Genomic DNA, 14,543 nt, shown 5'->3' with positions numbered 1-14,543 from the left:
ACTGAGCTTTGAGTTATGGTACAACCAACGTAGTGTGTGCTAAGAGGAGCTGTACAATTACAGCATTGAATCAAATGTGGGTTTTACATTTCAAAACTGAGCAATGCATCCACTCCTTCGCTACAAGTGGGGAACACTGCAAGCAGGTTCTACTGTTTTTTGTTGTTGCCTGATGTGTTTTTAAATGTTATTAGTTTATAAAGGAGTTACATTCTCTCGGAGCTGTGGGTGAGAGTGAAGCTTGACTAAATGCTGTTGATATTTTTACTTTAAATGAGCCTGGGTTTTATTTCAGGTTTCCTTTTAGTCAACTGAAATTATTTTTTTAAATTACTGCAGGAGCTGGAAATCTCAGACAAAAACAGGAAATTCTGGAAACACTCAACAAGTCAGGCAGCATCTGTAAAGAAAGGAAACTGTTACTGTTTCAAGCACAGCCCTTCATCAGATGCTGCCTGAATGCTGAGTGTTTCCAGCATTTTCTACTTTTGTTTGAGATCATAAAGAATTGACCATCTTTGATTCCTCGCAGGCGATGGGGGAATCAGAGAGCGCAACTCTTGGGGAAAGTGGAGAATCATTGATGGAGGCACTCGGAAAATTAAATAGGTTCAGGAGGACCAGGGATCACAATCTCAAGTTACGCAAGGTCAGAAGTAGGTGAGATGTTAGGAGGTGGTTCTTTTCCCAAATAATAGTGGACCTATGGAACAGGCTGCTGGCCGATTTGTTGAGTTCCTTCAAGCGAGAGCCTGACCAGTTTCTGGCGTGGGCAGAGATCATCTCATATAAAGGGTAGGTGCTGTATAACATTACTCAAGGCCAGAGTGGTCTCCTGGACTAGGTTTGGTTGCCTAAGGGGGTCGGAGAGGAATTTTCCAGATTTTCCCCCCTAATTGGCCTGGGTTTTTATGCCTCTCCCTGGACATTACATGGCTTTCGGATGGGGTGGGGAGTGTATATATTGTGATGCACAAGGAATCGCAGTTGTGTGGGACTGAGGGTCATTGTTCGTATGTTTGTAAAATTTCCTGATTTTCCAATACCCTGTCCACTCTTGCCAGTAAGCAATACACTTTCTTTTAGGCTCACAGTGACCAAAGACACTCAACTACAGGGAACACAACCTTTGTAAGGTAAATGTAAAAAGATTTAAAACTGCGGGCAAATGTCATATGATTAAGCCTCCAGGAATACGTCCAACCAGAGTTGGCAACCCTAGCCTCCTTCCTGTCTACTCGACTAAAGTCAGCTAACTCAGCAAAAACCGGGGGGTGAATCTGTGCTCCCCCTAGGATTTATGGTTAAGCTACTCACTGGATAAACTAACTGAGCCAAGGAGCATCCACAAGTAGGCTTGTTTCACCAATTTCCTATTCCACCTACACAATATTTGATCATCTCAGGGTATCCCTATAGTACAGCCGCCAATCATATTGACCAGATATTTATCCTGCTCCTTTTTAAAGTCGTTAATTGTCAACTTCTTTTGCTGGGAGTCTGTTCCATTTAATTTATTAAACTGTTGGGAAAAATGTGTTTTTCTAATCTCTAATCTAACTCGAAGCTTGTTAATTTTAAACCCATGTTATCTAGTTCTGTTCTGACAGTCCAGGTATGTCATGTTATCTGTATCCTGTGAATGGGTGATCCGATGGGATTTTCTTTTCTGTTGCCTACTAGGTAAACAGTAGAAAAGTAATATGTACAATGCTGAACATCATTTTAAAAAAGTAGTGAGAATAAATCACTCAGCAAACAGGAACTCACAACTCAACTGTTTATGGATTTTGTACACAAAAAAGAGAAGCGTGAGTACTGTCAAGATCATTGCCTCATCACTCACAGCTGTACAGAGTAATGGGTAAACGACTTTCCAATTCCTGAATGAAAACCAGTCCACAGCACAAAGCTATCCTTGGTTCATGGGTTCTAGGTTTTAGTCATCTGGCTGGTGACTATCTTTCCTTACCATGTCTGTAAGGAGTTAGTTACCTGCTTGCTGCACAACATGAGTGGGAACATCACATCCATCATTAAATATTTTCTTTTTAAGTCTTCAATTTCCATGTTCAAATGGATCATAAATGGCACATGCAGTTAGAATTTAATCAATCATCATTTATACACAGTGCAAACTCCAGACTAATTCTGTACTACCCCACAATTATGCTTTTAACAGGGATTAGGTGAAAAGCTAAGACAGCCACCTGACACAAAAATGTTCTTCCTTCTGTTACTGCTGTTTATTCTAAAGATACTTACATTTGTGCAGCTTAAACTGAAATCAGAAAGTGGCAGGTTCATATACATATTCATAACTCTGATCTCCACGCCACCTCCCTGATTCAGGAATCTTCAGGCTTTTTGTTACTTCAATTTTCTCCGCTCCTTTCCTCCTCTAAAGGTGCTGACTCATCCTGTGGTCTTAAACCACAAGCACAGGCCACCTTTGAGTACCTTGCCCAAGTAAGCATTCTTTATGTGTAGGTCTCAACAGTGAGTTCTAGCAAATAGTACAATCATGGGGGAGGGGAAGAGAAAGGAGAGAAAAATCACAGGGGAACCAGATCCTACACATTAGCATTTTCCACCATCAAGAAAGAAGAAAGGTAAAGCATTTACATAGCACTTTTTAATAACCAGATAATCTGTTGGTGGTGTTGGTTAAGGGATATTGGCCAGGATATCGGGAGCACTTCCCTGCTCTTCTTTGAATAATGCCATGGGATCTTTTACATCCACCTCAGAGGGCACATGGGGCCTCGGTTTAACGTCTCATCTGAAAGACAGCACCTCTAACTGGACAGCAATCAGAGGCAGGAAACCTGGCCAGGAAAAGGTCAACTGAACCACTCAGCTGAGCTGAACTAAATCAATGCAGATCGGAAATTCAACCTGAGCCTTTTCTGGGCTCTATGGTTCAGTTCCATATTGCACACTGAATTTACCAGCTGAGCCATCATCCCCTGGGATCTGGCTCTGTTGTTGCTAGGAACCCCAGGGTGACAAGTAGGAGACCAGTGACATGAGCCCGCAAACCGCAGATTCCTCAAACTGATCATTCTGAAAACTTAAACATTATCTGACCAATAATGTTAGGGAAACTAAAAATATATTTATTAAACAAGTAGGCCACCTTTACCTTCTAACTAGAGAGTGTAGAAATGTAGTGTCGGGACACTTCAGCTTTAATTACAAAATAGGGAGCATAATTGCTGCAACCGGTTGTAAGCATTCTAAGTAAAAATATTTTATTCTTAACTGCTTAGGTAAAAAATGAACAGTAACAGATAAATGGCAAAATTTATTGTCATTGTATCATCACGAAACAGCATTTGTGCAGTGATGTGTGGTGTTCACATTGTTTAGTGGTGTATGAATGAAATGGAGTATTTTAATCTTCCCATTGACAATGCTGCTAGAATTCAGTCATTATGTTGGAAGCACGGACAACATGCAATGTGCCATGCAGCAGACAAACTATATTTTATTATTTTTGTCATAGTACTCACACTTCTGACCAATGGCTTATCTGAGATGCTATGTCACCACTTAACAGCAACATCAACAACTTGTATTTATACAGTGCATTTAACATAAAAAAGCACTTCATATATGGAAGTTGATGCCAAGCCCTCGTGGGAGAGACTGACAGGGGTGACCAGAAGCTTGATCATAAAGACAGAGTTGGAGGTGCGTAAAGGAAGAGGATGAAGTGGAGAGGTGTAGGGGTTTAAGGAGGGAGTTCTAGAGGAGGCTGGAGGCTCTGCCTCCAATGGTGAGACAAAGGGATGGGGAGGGGAGGGGGATGCACAAAAGTCTAACAGAGTTAGAGGACCAAAAGATGTGTTGAGGCTGGAGGAGGTTACAGAGCTAGGGTGGGGCAAAGTGATAAATATATTTGAAGACAAGGATGAAGAGTTTAAAGTTAATGCGTTGAGAGACAGGGGGTCAATGTAGCTCAGCAAGGGGAAAACTGATGCGAGTGAAACTCAGTGCAGCACACGATATGAGCAACTCCATTTTGGACAGGTTGGAGTTTTCAGCTGCTGGAGGATAGGAGATCAGTAAGGAGCACGTTGGAATAATCAAGTATAGTGATGACAAAAGCATGCTTAAGGGTTTTAACAGTAGAAGAGCTGAGGTAGGGGTGGAGGTGCATAACATTGTGCAAGTGGAAGTAGACAGTTTTGATGATGGATAGGATGTGGAGTTTGAAGTTCAGCTCAAGGTACCAGGGTTCAGTCTGTCTGGTTCAGTCAGAGCAAGAGGCCAAGAAGGGGGTGGAATCAGTGGCAAGGGTTCAAAATGGATAGCCTCAGTCCTCTTGGTGTTCAGTTGTATAAAATTGGGGCTTGTCCATGACTTGATGTCAGACAGGCATCATGACTTGATGCTGAAGAAGGAAGCTGTAGACTGCAGGAAGATATCAATAAATTGGTCAGGTAAGCAGAACAGTGGCAAATGGAATTCAATCCGGAGAAGTGTGAGGTAATGCATTTGGGGAGGGCTAACAAGGAAAGGGAATACACATTAAATGGTAGGGCACTGAGTAGTGTAGAGGAACATAGGAACCTTGGAGTGCATGTCCACAGATCCTTGAAGGTAGCAGGCCAGGTAGATAAGGTGGTTAAGAAGACATACGGAATGCTTGCCTTTATTAGCCGTGGCATAGAATACAAGAGCAGGGGGGTTATGCTTCAACTGTATAAAACACTAGTTAGGCCTCAGCTAGAGTACTGCATGCAGTTCTGGTCACCACATTACAGGAAAGATGTGATTGCACTAGAGAGGGTACAGAGGAGATTTACAAGGATGTTGCCAGGAGTAGAGAATCTTAGCTATGAGGAAAGACTGGATAGGTTGGGTTTGTTTTCCTTGGAACAGGGGAGGCTGAGGTGAGACCTTATTGAGGTGTATAAAATTATGAGGGGCCTAGATAGAAATGACCTATTTCCCTTAGCAGAGGGGTCAAAAACCAGGGGGCACAGATTTAAAGTAATTGGTGGAAGGTTTAGAGGGGATTTGAGAGGCAATTTCTTCACCCAGAGGGTTGTGGGGGTCTGGAACTCACTGCCTGAAAGGATGGTAGAGGCAGGAACCCTAACCACATTTAAAAAGTACTTGGATGTGCACTTGGGATGCTGTAACCTGCAGGGCTACAGACCAAGAGCTGGGAAGTGGGATTAGGCTGGATAGCTCTTTGTTGGTCGGCGCGGACACGATGGGCCGAAATGGCCTCCTTCTGTGCTGTAACTTTCTATGATTCTATGACAGGCAGCCCGACCGTGTGGGGGTGATTGTGGGGTCAAGAGAGATGATGGACAAGTAGAACTGGGCATCGACAACCTACATATGGTAGCTGACCCTGTGCTTGTGGGTGCTGTTGACAAGGGGCAGCATGTTTCACTCTCACCAAACATTGCTAAAAACAGATATCGCAGCCCCAAACCCAGTCTCACTTCAATCGCCCGGCACCACAGCTAGCTGTACACTCGCAGCAAAAATGATAAAAGTTGGAGAGAGGCAGTTAGGAGGACCAAACTTACATACAATTCCCAGGAGGACGGCATAGCTACTTTCAAGCTAAGTTTTTGGCATCTATATTTATACTTGAAATGAGTAGTGGAACAATCGGCTCAGTCCAACTGTGAGACTTTCAAAACCCAGTCCAGATGTGGTCACTGGTGAGATCTGAGAGAATAAACTGCACCTTTCACTATTCCTCGCCGCTCCTCCTCTGTAGTTAGTTTTGTGGCCACCCATCCACTGAAACACCACACAGGGAGATTCCTGCGTCCCCGTGTCTTAGGTCTTGACACCTTTAAACTCTTGGGCCAGTCAAGTGTCCCTGTCTGGCCACCCCGGGGTGTGGAGTCTGCACTGCGCTGTCTAACGGAAACTAATGGGGTTTGCGCGCAATGTCAGAGTCATTTTAAGGGAGTTATTTCAAAAAGCAAACATAGACTAAAAATGTTATCCCAGATTGTTTTCTGTATCCGTTTATGTAAAACAAACACATTGCCGCCGCTGCCGCCAGTGCTCAGTGAAGCCCCGGTGCCGATCGTTACTCACTAAGTAAGCGCCGCTGATGCCCTGGGTCAACATCAGCAAACACTCAGCGATGAGAAATGTTCGGATATCCGAGAAGTAGGACTCCCGGGGACCCCCTGCCGCCGATCGCCTGCGGTCCTTCTGACTGCTCATCCTGGAGACGTCTTGTAAAAGTTGTCAATTGAACAGAAAGGCCCGGAGTGGAGAAGAGTTCAGTTCGCCAGAAGGATCCTTCTCGTCTCCACTAGAGCGCCACACCCACCGGCCCCGCTGGCTGGGGATCGATCGCTGTATATGTGAGACTGAGAGAGAGGGAGCGACTGAGAGAGGGAGAGTCTGTGAGAGACCGAGAGAGGGAGAGACAGAGAGAGACTGTGTGAGACTGAGAGGGAGAGACTGTGAGGGGGAGAGACAGAGAGACTGTGAGACTGAGAGGGGGAGAGACAGAGAGACTGTGTGAGACAGAGAGAGGGAGAGACTGTGTGAGACTGAGAGGGAGAGACTGTGTGAGACTGAGAGAGGGAGAGACAGAGAGAGAGAGAGACTGTGTGAGACTGAGAGGGAGAGACAGAGAGAGAGAGAGAGAGAGACAGAGAGAGAGAGACTGTGTGAGACTGAGAGGGGGAGAGACAGAGAGACTGTGAGACAGAGAGGGAGAGACTGAGAGGGAGAGACTGTGTGAGACTGAGAGGGGGGAGAGACTGTGTGAGACTGAGAGAGGGAGAGACAGAGAGAGAGAGACTGTGTGAGACAGAGAGGGAGAGACAGAGAGAGGGAGAGAGAGGCAGAGAGGGAGAGACTGTGAGACTGAGAGGGAGAGGCTGTGTGAGACAGAGAGGGAGAGTCTGTGAGAGACAGAGGGAGAGACTGAGAGAGAGAGAGAGAGAGAGACTGAGAGGGAGAGACTGTGTGAGACTGAGAGGGGGAGACTGTGTGAGACAGAGAGGGGGAGGGACAGACTGTGTGAGACAGAGAGAGGGAGAGACTGTGAGACTGAGAGGGGGAGAGACAGAGAGACTGTGTGAGACAGAGAGGGAGAGACTGTGTGAGACTGAGAGGGGGAGAGACAGAGAGACTGTGTGAGACAGAGAGAGGGAGAGACTGAGAGAGGGAGAGACTGAGAGAGGGAGAGACTGTGTGAGACAGAGAGGGAGAGACTGAGAGGGAGAGACTGTGAGACAGAGAGAGGGAGAGACTGAGAGACTGAGAGGGAGAGACAGAGAGGGAGAGACTGTGAGACTGAGGGAGAGACAGAGAGCGAGAGACTATGAGACTGAGAGGGAGAGATTGAGAGAGGGAGAGACTGTGTGAGACTGAGGGAGAGACTGAGAGAGCGAGAGACTGAGAGAGGGAGAGGCTGAGACTGAGAGAGGGAGAAATTGAGAGAGGGAGAGACTGTATGAGACAGAGGGAGCGATTGAGAGAGGGAGAGACTGTGTGAGACTGAGAGGGAGAGACTGAGAGAGGGAGAGAGAGACTGAGACAGAGAGGGAGAAATTGAGAGAGAGGGAGAGACTGTATGAGACAGAGAGGGAGAGATTGAGAGAGGGAAAGACTGTGAGACTGAGAGAGAGGGAGAGACAGAGAGAGAGAGACTGTGTGAGACAGAGAGGGAGAGACAGAGAGGGAGAGACTGTGTGAGACTGAGAGGGAGACTGAGAGAGAGACTGTGAGACAGAGAGAGGGAGAGACTGAGAGAGGGAGAGACTGAGAGAGGCAGAGACAGAGAGAGAGAGAGAGACTGTGTGAGACTGAGAGAGGGAGAGACTCAGAGGGTGAGACTGAGAGGGAGAGACTCAGAGGGTGAGACTGTGAGACTGAGAGAGCGGGAGAGACAGAGAGGGGGAGACTGAGTGAGAGACTGAGACTGTGTGAGGGGGGAAACAGATTGTGTGAGGGGGAAACTGAGATTGTGTGAGAGAGGGAGAGACTGTGAGCGACTGTGCCTGAGACTGTGAGATTGAGACTGTGTAAGAGGGAGACTGTGTGTGTGAGACTGTGAGAGAAAGGGAGAGACTGTGTATGAGATTTTTTGTATAGAGATTGTGTGTATGAGACTAAGTGTTGTCACAACGTGTCCACTCCTTCTGCAAGAATGTCCGCAATAGCGAGCTGGCAACAAGAAATTTCAGCAGTAAAGTCCTTTTCACACGATTTTTCCCGGGCTCTGCAGATCGCACCGAAAGGGCGGCAGCATCTTTAGCCAAAAAGGATGCGTTTTAAAAAATCTTTCAAAAAAGCAACAACAGCCCCCAAAATAGGGCGTGTTGTTTCTTGACAGTTCCCGATACAGTTCATTCGCGCTAACAGCTGTCAATCGCGGAGCCCCGAGCAGGCGCTGGGCAATCCTCCCGCACAGATCTAATCATGTAAATCCCTTTCTGTAATATCGACAGTGGCCGAGTGCAACGCAAACATGCCCATCGGACCAAATATTGCAATATGTGTCCCAACCGATCTGTAGCTTGAAACTTAGCTCTGTATTAAAGCAGCAGCAACTAGCTTTGCAATCGGCTCAAAGGTGAGATAAGCATCAGTTGTCTTAGTCACTGCGAATCGGATTATATTAAAAATAAAGATTGCGCAGTCTGGACCAGCGCCGTCACCTTTTATCCCCTGAAATACATTTGATTTATTCAAACCTTCAGGTCTTTTGGACAAATAATCGGAGATGGGTATTAGGGTTTAAGGAACTTCCGTGCACACTGTTGGAGCTTTGCAGGCCCCTCTCAACCAGGTACTTGCGGCTGATTTAGGAAATGTCAACGTGCAACCTGGCAGAAACCGCAGAAGGCAATGGAACAACATTGTAACTTCCTTTTGGGCTGCTATGAGGGGGAGGAGGAGACTTCACTGAAAGCGAAACATCAGCCAAGCGTTTGGTTTCCTCTTCCATTGACTGCCTGTAAACAGCGACACCCTGTGGGCCCAAGCCTCTTAAAATCGGTGAACGGGACAGGCTGTCACATCTTATACAACTGTGGGTGGAGAGAAAACACTTCTGAAATATCAGTGATGATATTTTGTATCTCACTAACTTTCTTAAAAGTTCTAAATTGGAGCTAAATCCTAACATTTCCCTGAATATTGATTATCGTTTTCAGGGTCGTCAACATTGGAGAAATGTAGGAGTGACATTTAGGTCAGTCATGGATGGATTAATTATTAAATGTGAGATATTGTCCTGGCCAATATTTATCCCTCAACCAATATAACAAAAACAGATTATCTGGCCACTATCACATTGCTGTTTGTGGGACCTTGCTGTGCACAAGTTGGCTGCCGTGTTTCCCACATTACAACAGTGACTACACTTCAAAAGTACTTCATTGACTGTAAAGCGCTTTGAGACGTCCGGTGGTCGTGAAAGGCACTATATAAATGCAAGTCTTTCTTTACATCAAAATAACTGTCATCCTAATTTCTATATTTGTTAAAGGGGCCACTATAGAAACATAGAAGATAGGAGCAGGAATAGGCCATTCGGCCCCTCGAATCTGCTCCGCCATTCAATGCGATCATGGCTGATCATCCAAATTCAGTACCCGGTCCCTGCTTTCTCCCCATACCCCTTGATCCCTTTAGCCTTGAGAAATATATCTAATTCCTTCTTGAATATATTTAATGAATTGGCCTCTACTGCCTTCTGTGGTAGAGAATTCCACAGGTTCACCACTCTCTGGGTGAAGAAATTCCTCCTCATTTCTGTCCTAAATGGCCTACCCCTTATCCTTAGACTGTGACCCCTTGTTCTGGACTCCCCGACCATCGGGAACATCCTTCCAGCATCTAGTCTGTCTAGTCCTGTTAGAATTTTATAAGTTTCGATGAGATCCCCTCTCATTCTTCTAAACTCCAGCGAGTACAAACCCAATCGATCCAATCTCTCCTCATACGTCATTCCTGCCATCCCAGGTATCAGCCTGGTGAATCTTCGCTGAACTCCTTCCATGGCAAGAACATCCTTCCTCAGATAAGGTGACCAAAACTGCACACAATACTCAAGATGTGGTCTCACCAAGGCCCTGTACAACTGCAGCAAGATATCCTTGTTCCTGTACTCAAACACTCTCGCTACGAAGGCCAACATACCATTTGCCTTCTTAACCGCCTGTTGCACCTGCATGCTTACCTTCAGCGACTGGTGCACAAGGACACCCAGGTCTCGTTGCACTTCTCCTTCTCCCAATCTATTGCCATTCAGATAATAATCTGCCTTCCTGTTTTTGCTACCAAAGTGGATAACCTCACATTTATCCACGTTATAATGCATCTGCCATGCTTCTGCCCAATCACCCAACCTGTCCAAATCATCCTGGAGTTTCTCGGCATCCTCCTCACAGCACACACGCCCACCCAACTTTGTGTCATCTGCAAATTTGGAGATATTACATCTAGTTCCCTTGTCTAGATCATTAATATATATTGTGAATAGTTGGGGGTCCAAGGACCGATCCCTGTGGTACCCCACTAGTCACTGCCTGCCACTCGGAAAAAGAGCCGTTTATTCCAACTCTTTGCTTTGTCTGCCAACCAGTTCTCTATCCAAGTCAGTACCTTGCCCCCAATCCCATGTGCCTTAATTTTACATGCTAATCTCTTATGCAGGACCTTATCGAAAGCCTTCTGAAAGTCCAAATACACCACATCCACTGGTTCTCCCTTCTCTATTTTACCAGTTACATCCTCAAAAAATTCCAGTAGATTAGTCAAGCACGATTTACCCTTTGTAAATCCATGTTGACTTTGTCCGATCCTGTCACTGTTTTCCAAGTGCTCTGCTATTATATCTTTTATGATGGACTCTAGCATTTTCCCCACTACTGATGTCAGGCTTACCAGTCTGTAATTCCCCGTTTTCTCTCTACCACCTTTTTTGAATAGTGGGGTAACATTAGCTACCCTCCAATCCATGGGTACTGTTCCAGATTCCATTGAATGTTGGAAGATTATCAGCAATGCATCTACTATTTCTAGGGCCACTTCCTTAAGTACCCTAGGATGTAGATTATCAGGCCCTGGGGATTTATCGGCCTTCAATCACACCAATTTCCTTAACACCATTTCCCTACAAATACTGATTTCTTTCAGTTCCTCCCTTTCATCAGACCCTATGTTCCCCGACATCTCTGGGAGGTTATTTGTGTCCTTTGTGAAGACAGAACCAAAATATGTATTTAATCTCTGACTCTTCCCTTCCCTTCCTCGACTTCTCCATCTCCATCTCTGGGGATAGGTTATCGACCAATAGTCACTACAAGCCCGCTGACTCCCACAGCTACCTGGACTACACTTCCTCCCACCCCGCCTCCTGTAAGGACTCTATTCCATTCTCCCAGTTTCTCCATCTCCGCCGTATCTGCTCCGACGATGCCACCTTCCACACTAGTGCTTCCAACATGTCTTCCTTTTTCCGCAACCGAGGATTCCTCTCTACCGTGGTTGACACGGCCCTCGACCGTGTCCGTTCTATCTCCCGCACTTCTGCCCTCACCCCTGCCCCTCCCTCCCGGAACCACGATAGGGCTCCCCTTGTCCTCGCCTTTCACCCCACCAGCCTCCACATTCAACGGATCATCCTCCGCCATTTCTGCTACCTCCAAAGTGATCCCACCACCAAACGCATCTTCCCCTCCCCTTCCCTTTCAGCATTCCGTAGGGACCGCTCCCTCCGAGACACCCTAGTCCACTCCTCTATCACCCCCAACAGCCCTTCCCCTTCGCCTGGCACCTTCCCATGCAAGCGCAGAAAATGTAACGCCTGCCCTTATACCTCCCCCCTTCCCACTGTCCAGGGCCCCAAACACCCCTTCCAGGTGAAACAGCGATTTACTTGTACTTCTTGCAATCTAGTATACTGTATTCGCTGCTCACGATGCGGTCTCCTCTACATTGGGGAGACCAAACGCAGATTGGGTGACCGCTTTGCAGAACACCTCCATTCAGTCCGTAAGGGTGACCCCGAGCTTCCGGTCGCCTGTCATTTTAATTCACCGCTCCATTCCCACTCAGACCTCACCATCCTTCGCCTCTTGCATTGTTCCACAGAAGCTCAATGTAAACTCGAGGAACAGCACCTCATCTTCCGATTAGGGACTTTGCAGCCTTCCGGTCTCAATATCGAGTTCAACAATTTCAGATCATAACTTTGGCCCCCATTACATTTTTACTTATATTTTTTTCCACCCCTTTGTTTGGGTCTTCCCTTCCCCCCCACCTTTCCTTTTTTTTCTCTCTTCTCTCTCCCATCTGGCAGCTGTCTCTTATCCTGCCAGTACACTTCACACCTAATCTCAGCCGTCTTTTGTCTCCACTGTCCTATTAGCATCTCGTCTGGTTTTGAATACCTCTTAATGTCTCTTTTACTTCTTTTGTTCTATCGCAGCCCTGACTTCGATCTATTTTATTTCCTCTCCAGTTTTGAAAAAGGGTTTCAACCCGAAACGTCAACTCTAATTTCTCTCCACAGATGTAGCCTGGCCTGCTGAGCTTTTCCAGCATTTTCTGTTGCTATTATGTATTTAATTGGCCTGCCATTTCTTTGTTCCCCATTATAAATTCCCCTGATTCTGACTGCAAGGGACCTATGCTTGACTTCACCAATCTTTTTCTCTTCACAGATCTATAAAAGCTTTTACAGTCAGTTTTTATGTTCCCTGCAAGCTTACTCTCATATTCTATTTTCCCCTTCTTAATTAATCCCTTTGTCCTCCTTTGTTGAATCCTAAACTGCTCCTAATCCTCAGGTTTACTGCTTTTTCTGGCCAATTTATATGTCTTCTCCTTGGATCTTATGCTATCCCTAATTTCCCTTGTTAGCCACGGTTGAGTCACCTTTTTTGTTTTATTTTTATGCCAAACTGGGATGAACAAATTCTGTAGTTCATCCATGCAGTCTTTGAATGTTTGCCATTGCCTATCCACCGTTAACCCTTTGAGTGACATTCCCCAATCAATCCTACCCAACTCGCGCCTCAGACCATCGTAGTTTCCTTTGTTTAAATTCAGGACCCTAGTCTCTGAGTCAACAACTTCATTCTCCATCTTAATGAAGAATTCTATCATATTATGATCGCTCCAACCCAAGGGGCCTCGTACAACAAGATTGTTAATTAATCCTTTCGCGTTACATAATACCCAGTCTAAGATGGCCTGATCTCTGGTTGGTTCCTCGACATATTGGTCCAGGAAACCATCCCTTAAACACTCCAGGAATTCCTTCTCCACAATATTGTTACTAATTTGGTTAGCCCAATATATATGTAGATTAAAGTCACCCATGATGACTGCTGTGCCCTTATTGTACGCTTCTCTAATTTCCCTTTTAATGCCATCCCCAACCTCCGCATTACTGTTTGGAGGTCTATATACCACTCCCACAAATGTTTTCTACCCCTTGGTATTTCTCAGTTCTACCCATACAGATTCCACATCATCAGAGCGGATATCCTTCCTTACAATTGTGTTAATCCCTTCTTTAACCAGCAATGCTACCTCACCTCCCTTTTCTTTTTGCCTATCTTTCCTGAATATTGAATACCCCTGGATGTTGAGTTCCCAGCCTTGGCCACCCTGGAGCCATGTTTCCGTAATCCCAATCAAATCATAATCATTTACCACTATTTGCGCAGCTAATTCATCCACCTTATTACGAATGCTCCTCGCATTAAGACACAAAGCCTTCAGGTTTGTTTTTTTAACGCTCTTAGACCTATTAGAATTATTATTTACTGTGGCCATGTTTGATTTAAATCGTTGATTTCTCTGACTGTCACTTTTGTTTTTCTCCTTCCTATCTTTTTCTTTTATCCTTGTTTCCCTTTCCTCTGTCCCCCTGCTCAGGTTCCCAACCCCCTGCCATTTTAGTTTAAACTCTCCCCCAGAGCACTAGCAAACACTCCCCCTAGGACATCTCTCTGTATGTTTATTCAAAAGTGTTTGACACACCTTTTTTGTTTGTTTAATACTCCATGTATTGAGCCAATCCTACTCATTGCTTTGTAAAAGCATCATCGTGGGGGAAAATTACCCCTTTGCGCTATGAAGTTGTAAAAGCATTTAAAAGAACAGTTTTGTTACAGCTAGCACTCAGAGAACTTTACCGGAAAACTCTGCCCCAACTTCCTTGCAAGTTGAGATGTTGAACTGAAAATGGCCGAGAATTGTAACCATGCCTGAAACCGTGTGCACGCTGCATATGCCTGTTCACATGGTTCCAGGCAGCACATAAATTCATGCTAGAACCTCATTAAAATGCTTTGGACGTGAAGCCAGCACCACCCACACTATTTATTGGATGCACGCCTGTTTGTCGGTGGGGGGGGGGCGGAATGGGCATCTCTGATGCCACTTAAAGGCAGCCAGCATTTCTTAAAGGGGAATGTGCACTCTGGCTGCAGACAGGAAAAAAACATTGTCAAAGTGCTAATATGGCTGCAAGAGGTCCAGACAGGGAACCCAGGTTCATGGTCCAGGTGGACAGGAGG

General features: G+C 45.6%; 1 protein-coding gene across 2 annotated transcripts in view; it reads right to left on the bottom strand.

Annotated features, from left to right (window-relative positions):
* The window catches only part of LOC147124488 (solute carrier organic anion transporter family member 3A1-like), a 503,248-nt gene extending 494,416 nt beyond the window's left edge, over nucleotides 1-8,832 (bottom strand). Inside the window, exon 1 of one of the 2 annotated variants that reach the window (XM_085987799.1) lies at nucleotides 8,700-8,832. Coding sequence is in view for 1 of the 2 variants with exons in the window: in XM_085987789.1 (XP_085843915.1) it covers nucleotides 6,079-6,210 (132 nt within the window). In the remaining variant the exon portion in view is untranslated. Of the gene's footprint in view, nucleotides 1-6,078; nucleotides 6,328-8,699 lie in introns of those variants that run through there. The other variant, XM_085987789.1, reaches the window with a different exon arrangement.
* Between the last annotated feature and the right edge of the window lie 5,711 nt (nucleotides 8,833-14,543).

Source organism: Somniosus microcephalus, chromosome 1 (genome assembly GCF_052327205.1).
Source record: "Somniosus microcephalus isolate GS21.2 chromosome 1, FLI_Smic_1.0, whole genome shotgun sequence".
Taxonomy (NCBI): domain Eukaryota; kingdom Metazoa; phylum Chordata; class Chondrichthyes; order Squaliformes; family Somniosidae; genus Somniosus; species Somniosus microcephalus.
The sequence above is the reverse complement of the archived record's forward strand: the minus strand, read 5'-3'. Positions and strand labels throughout refer to the sequence as shown.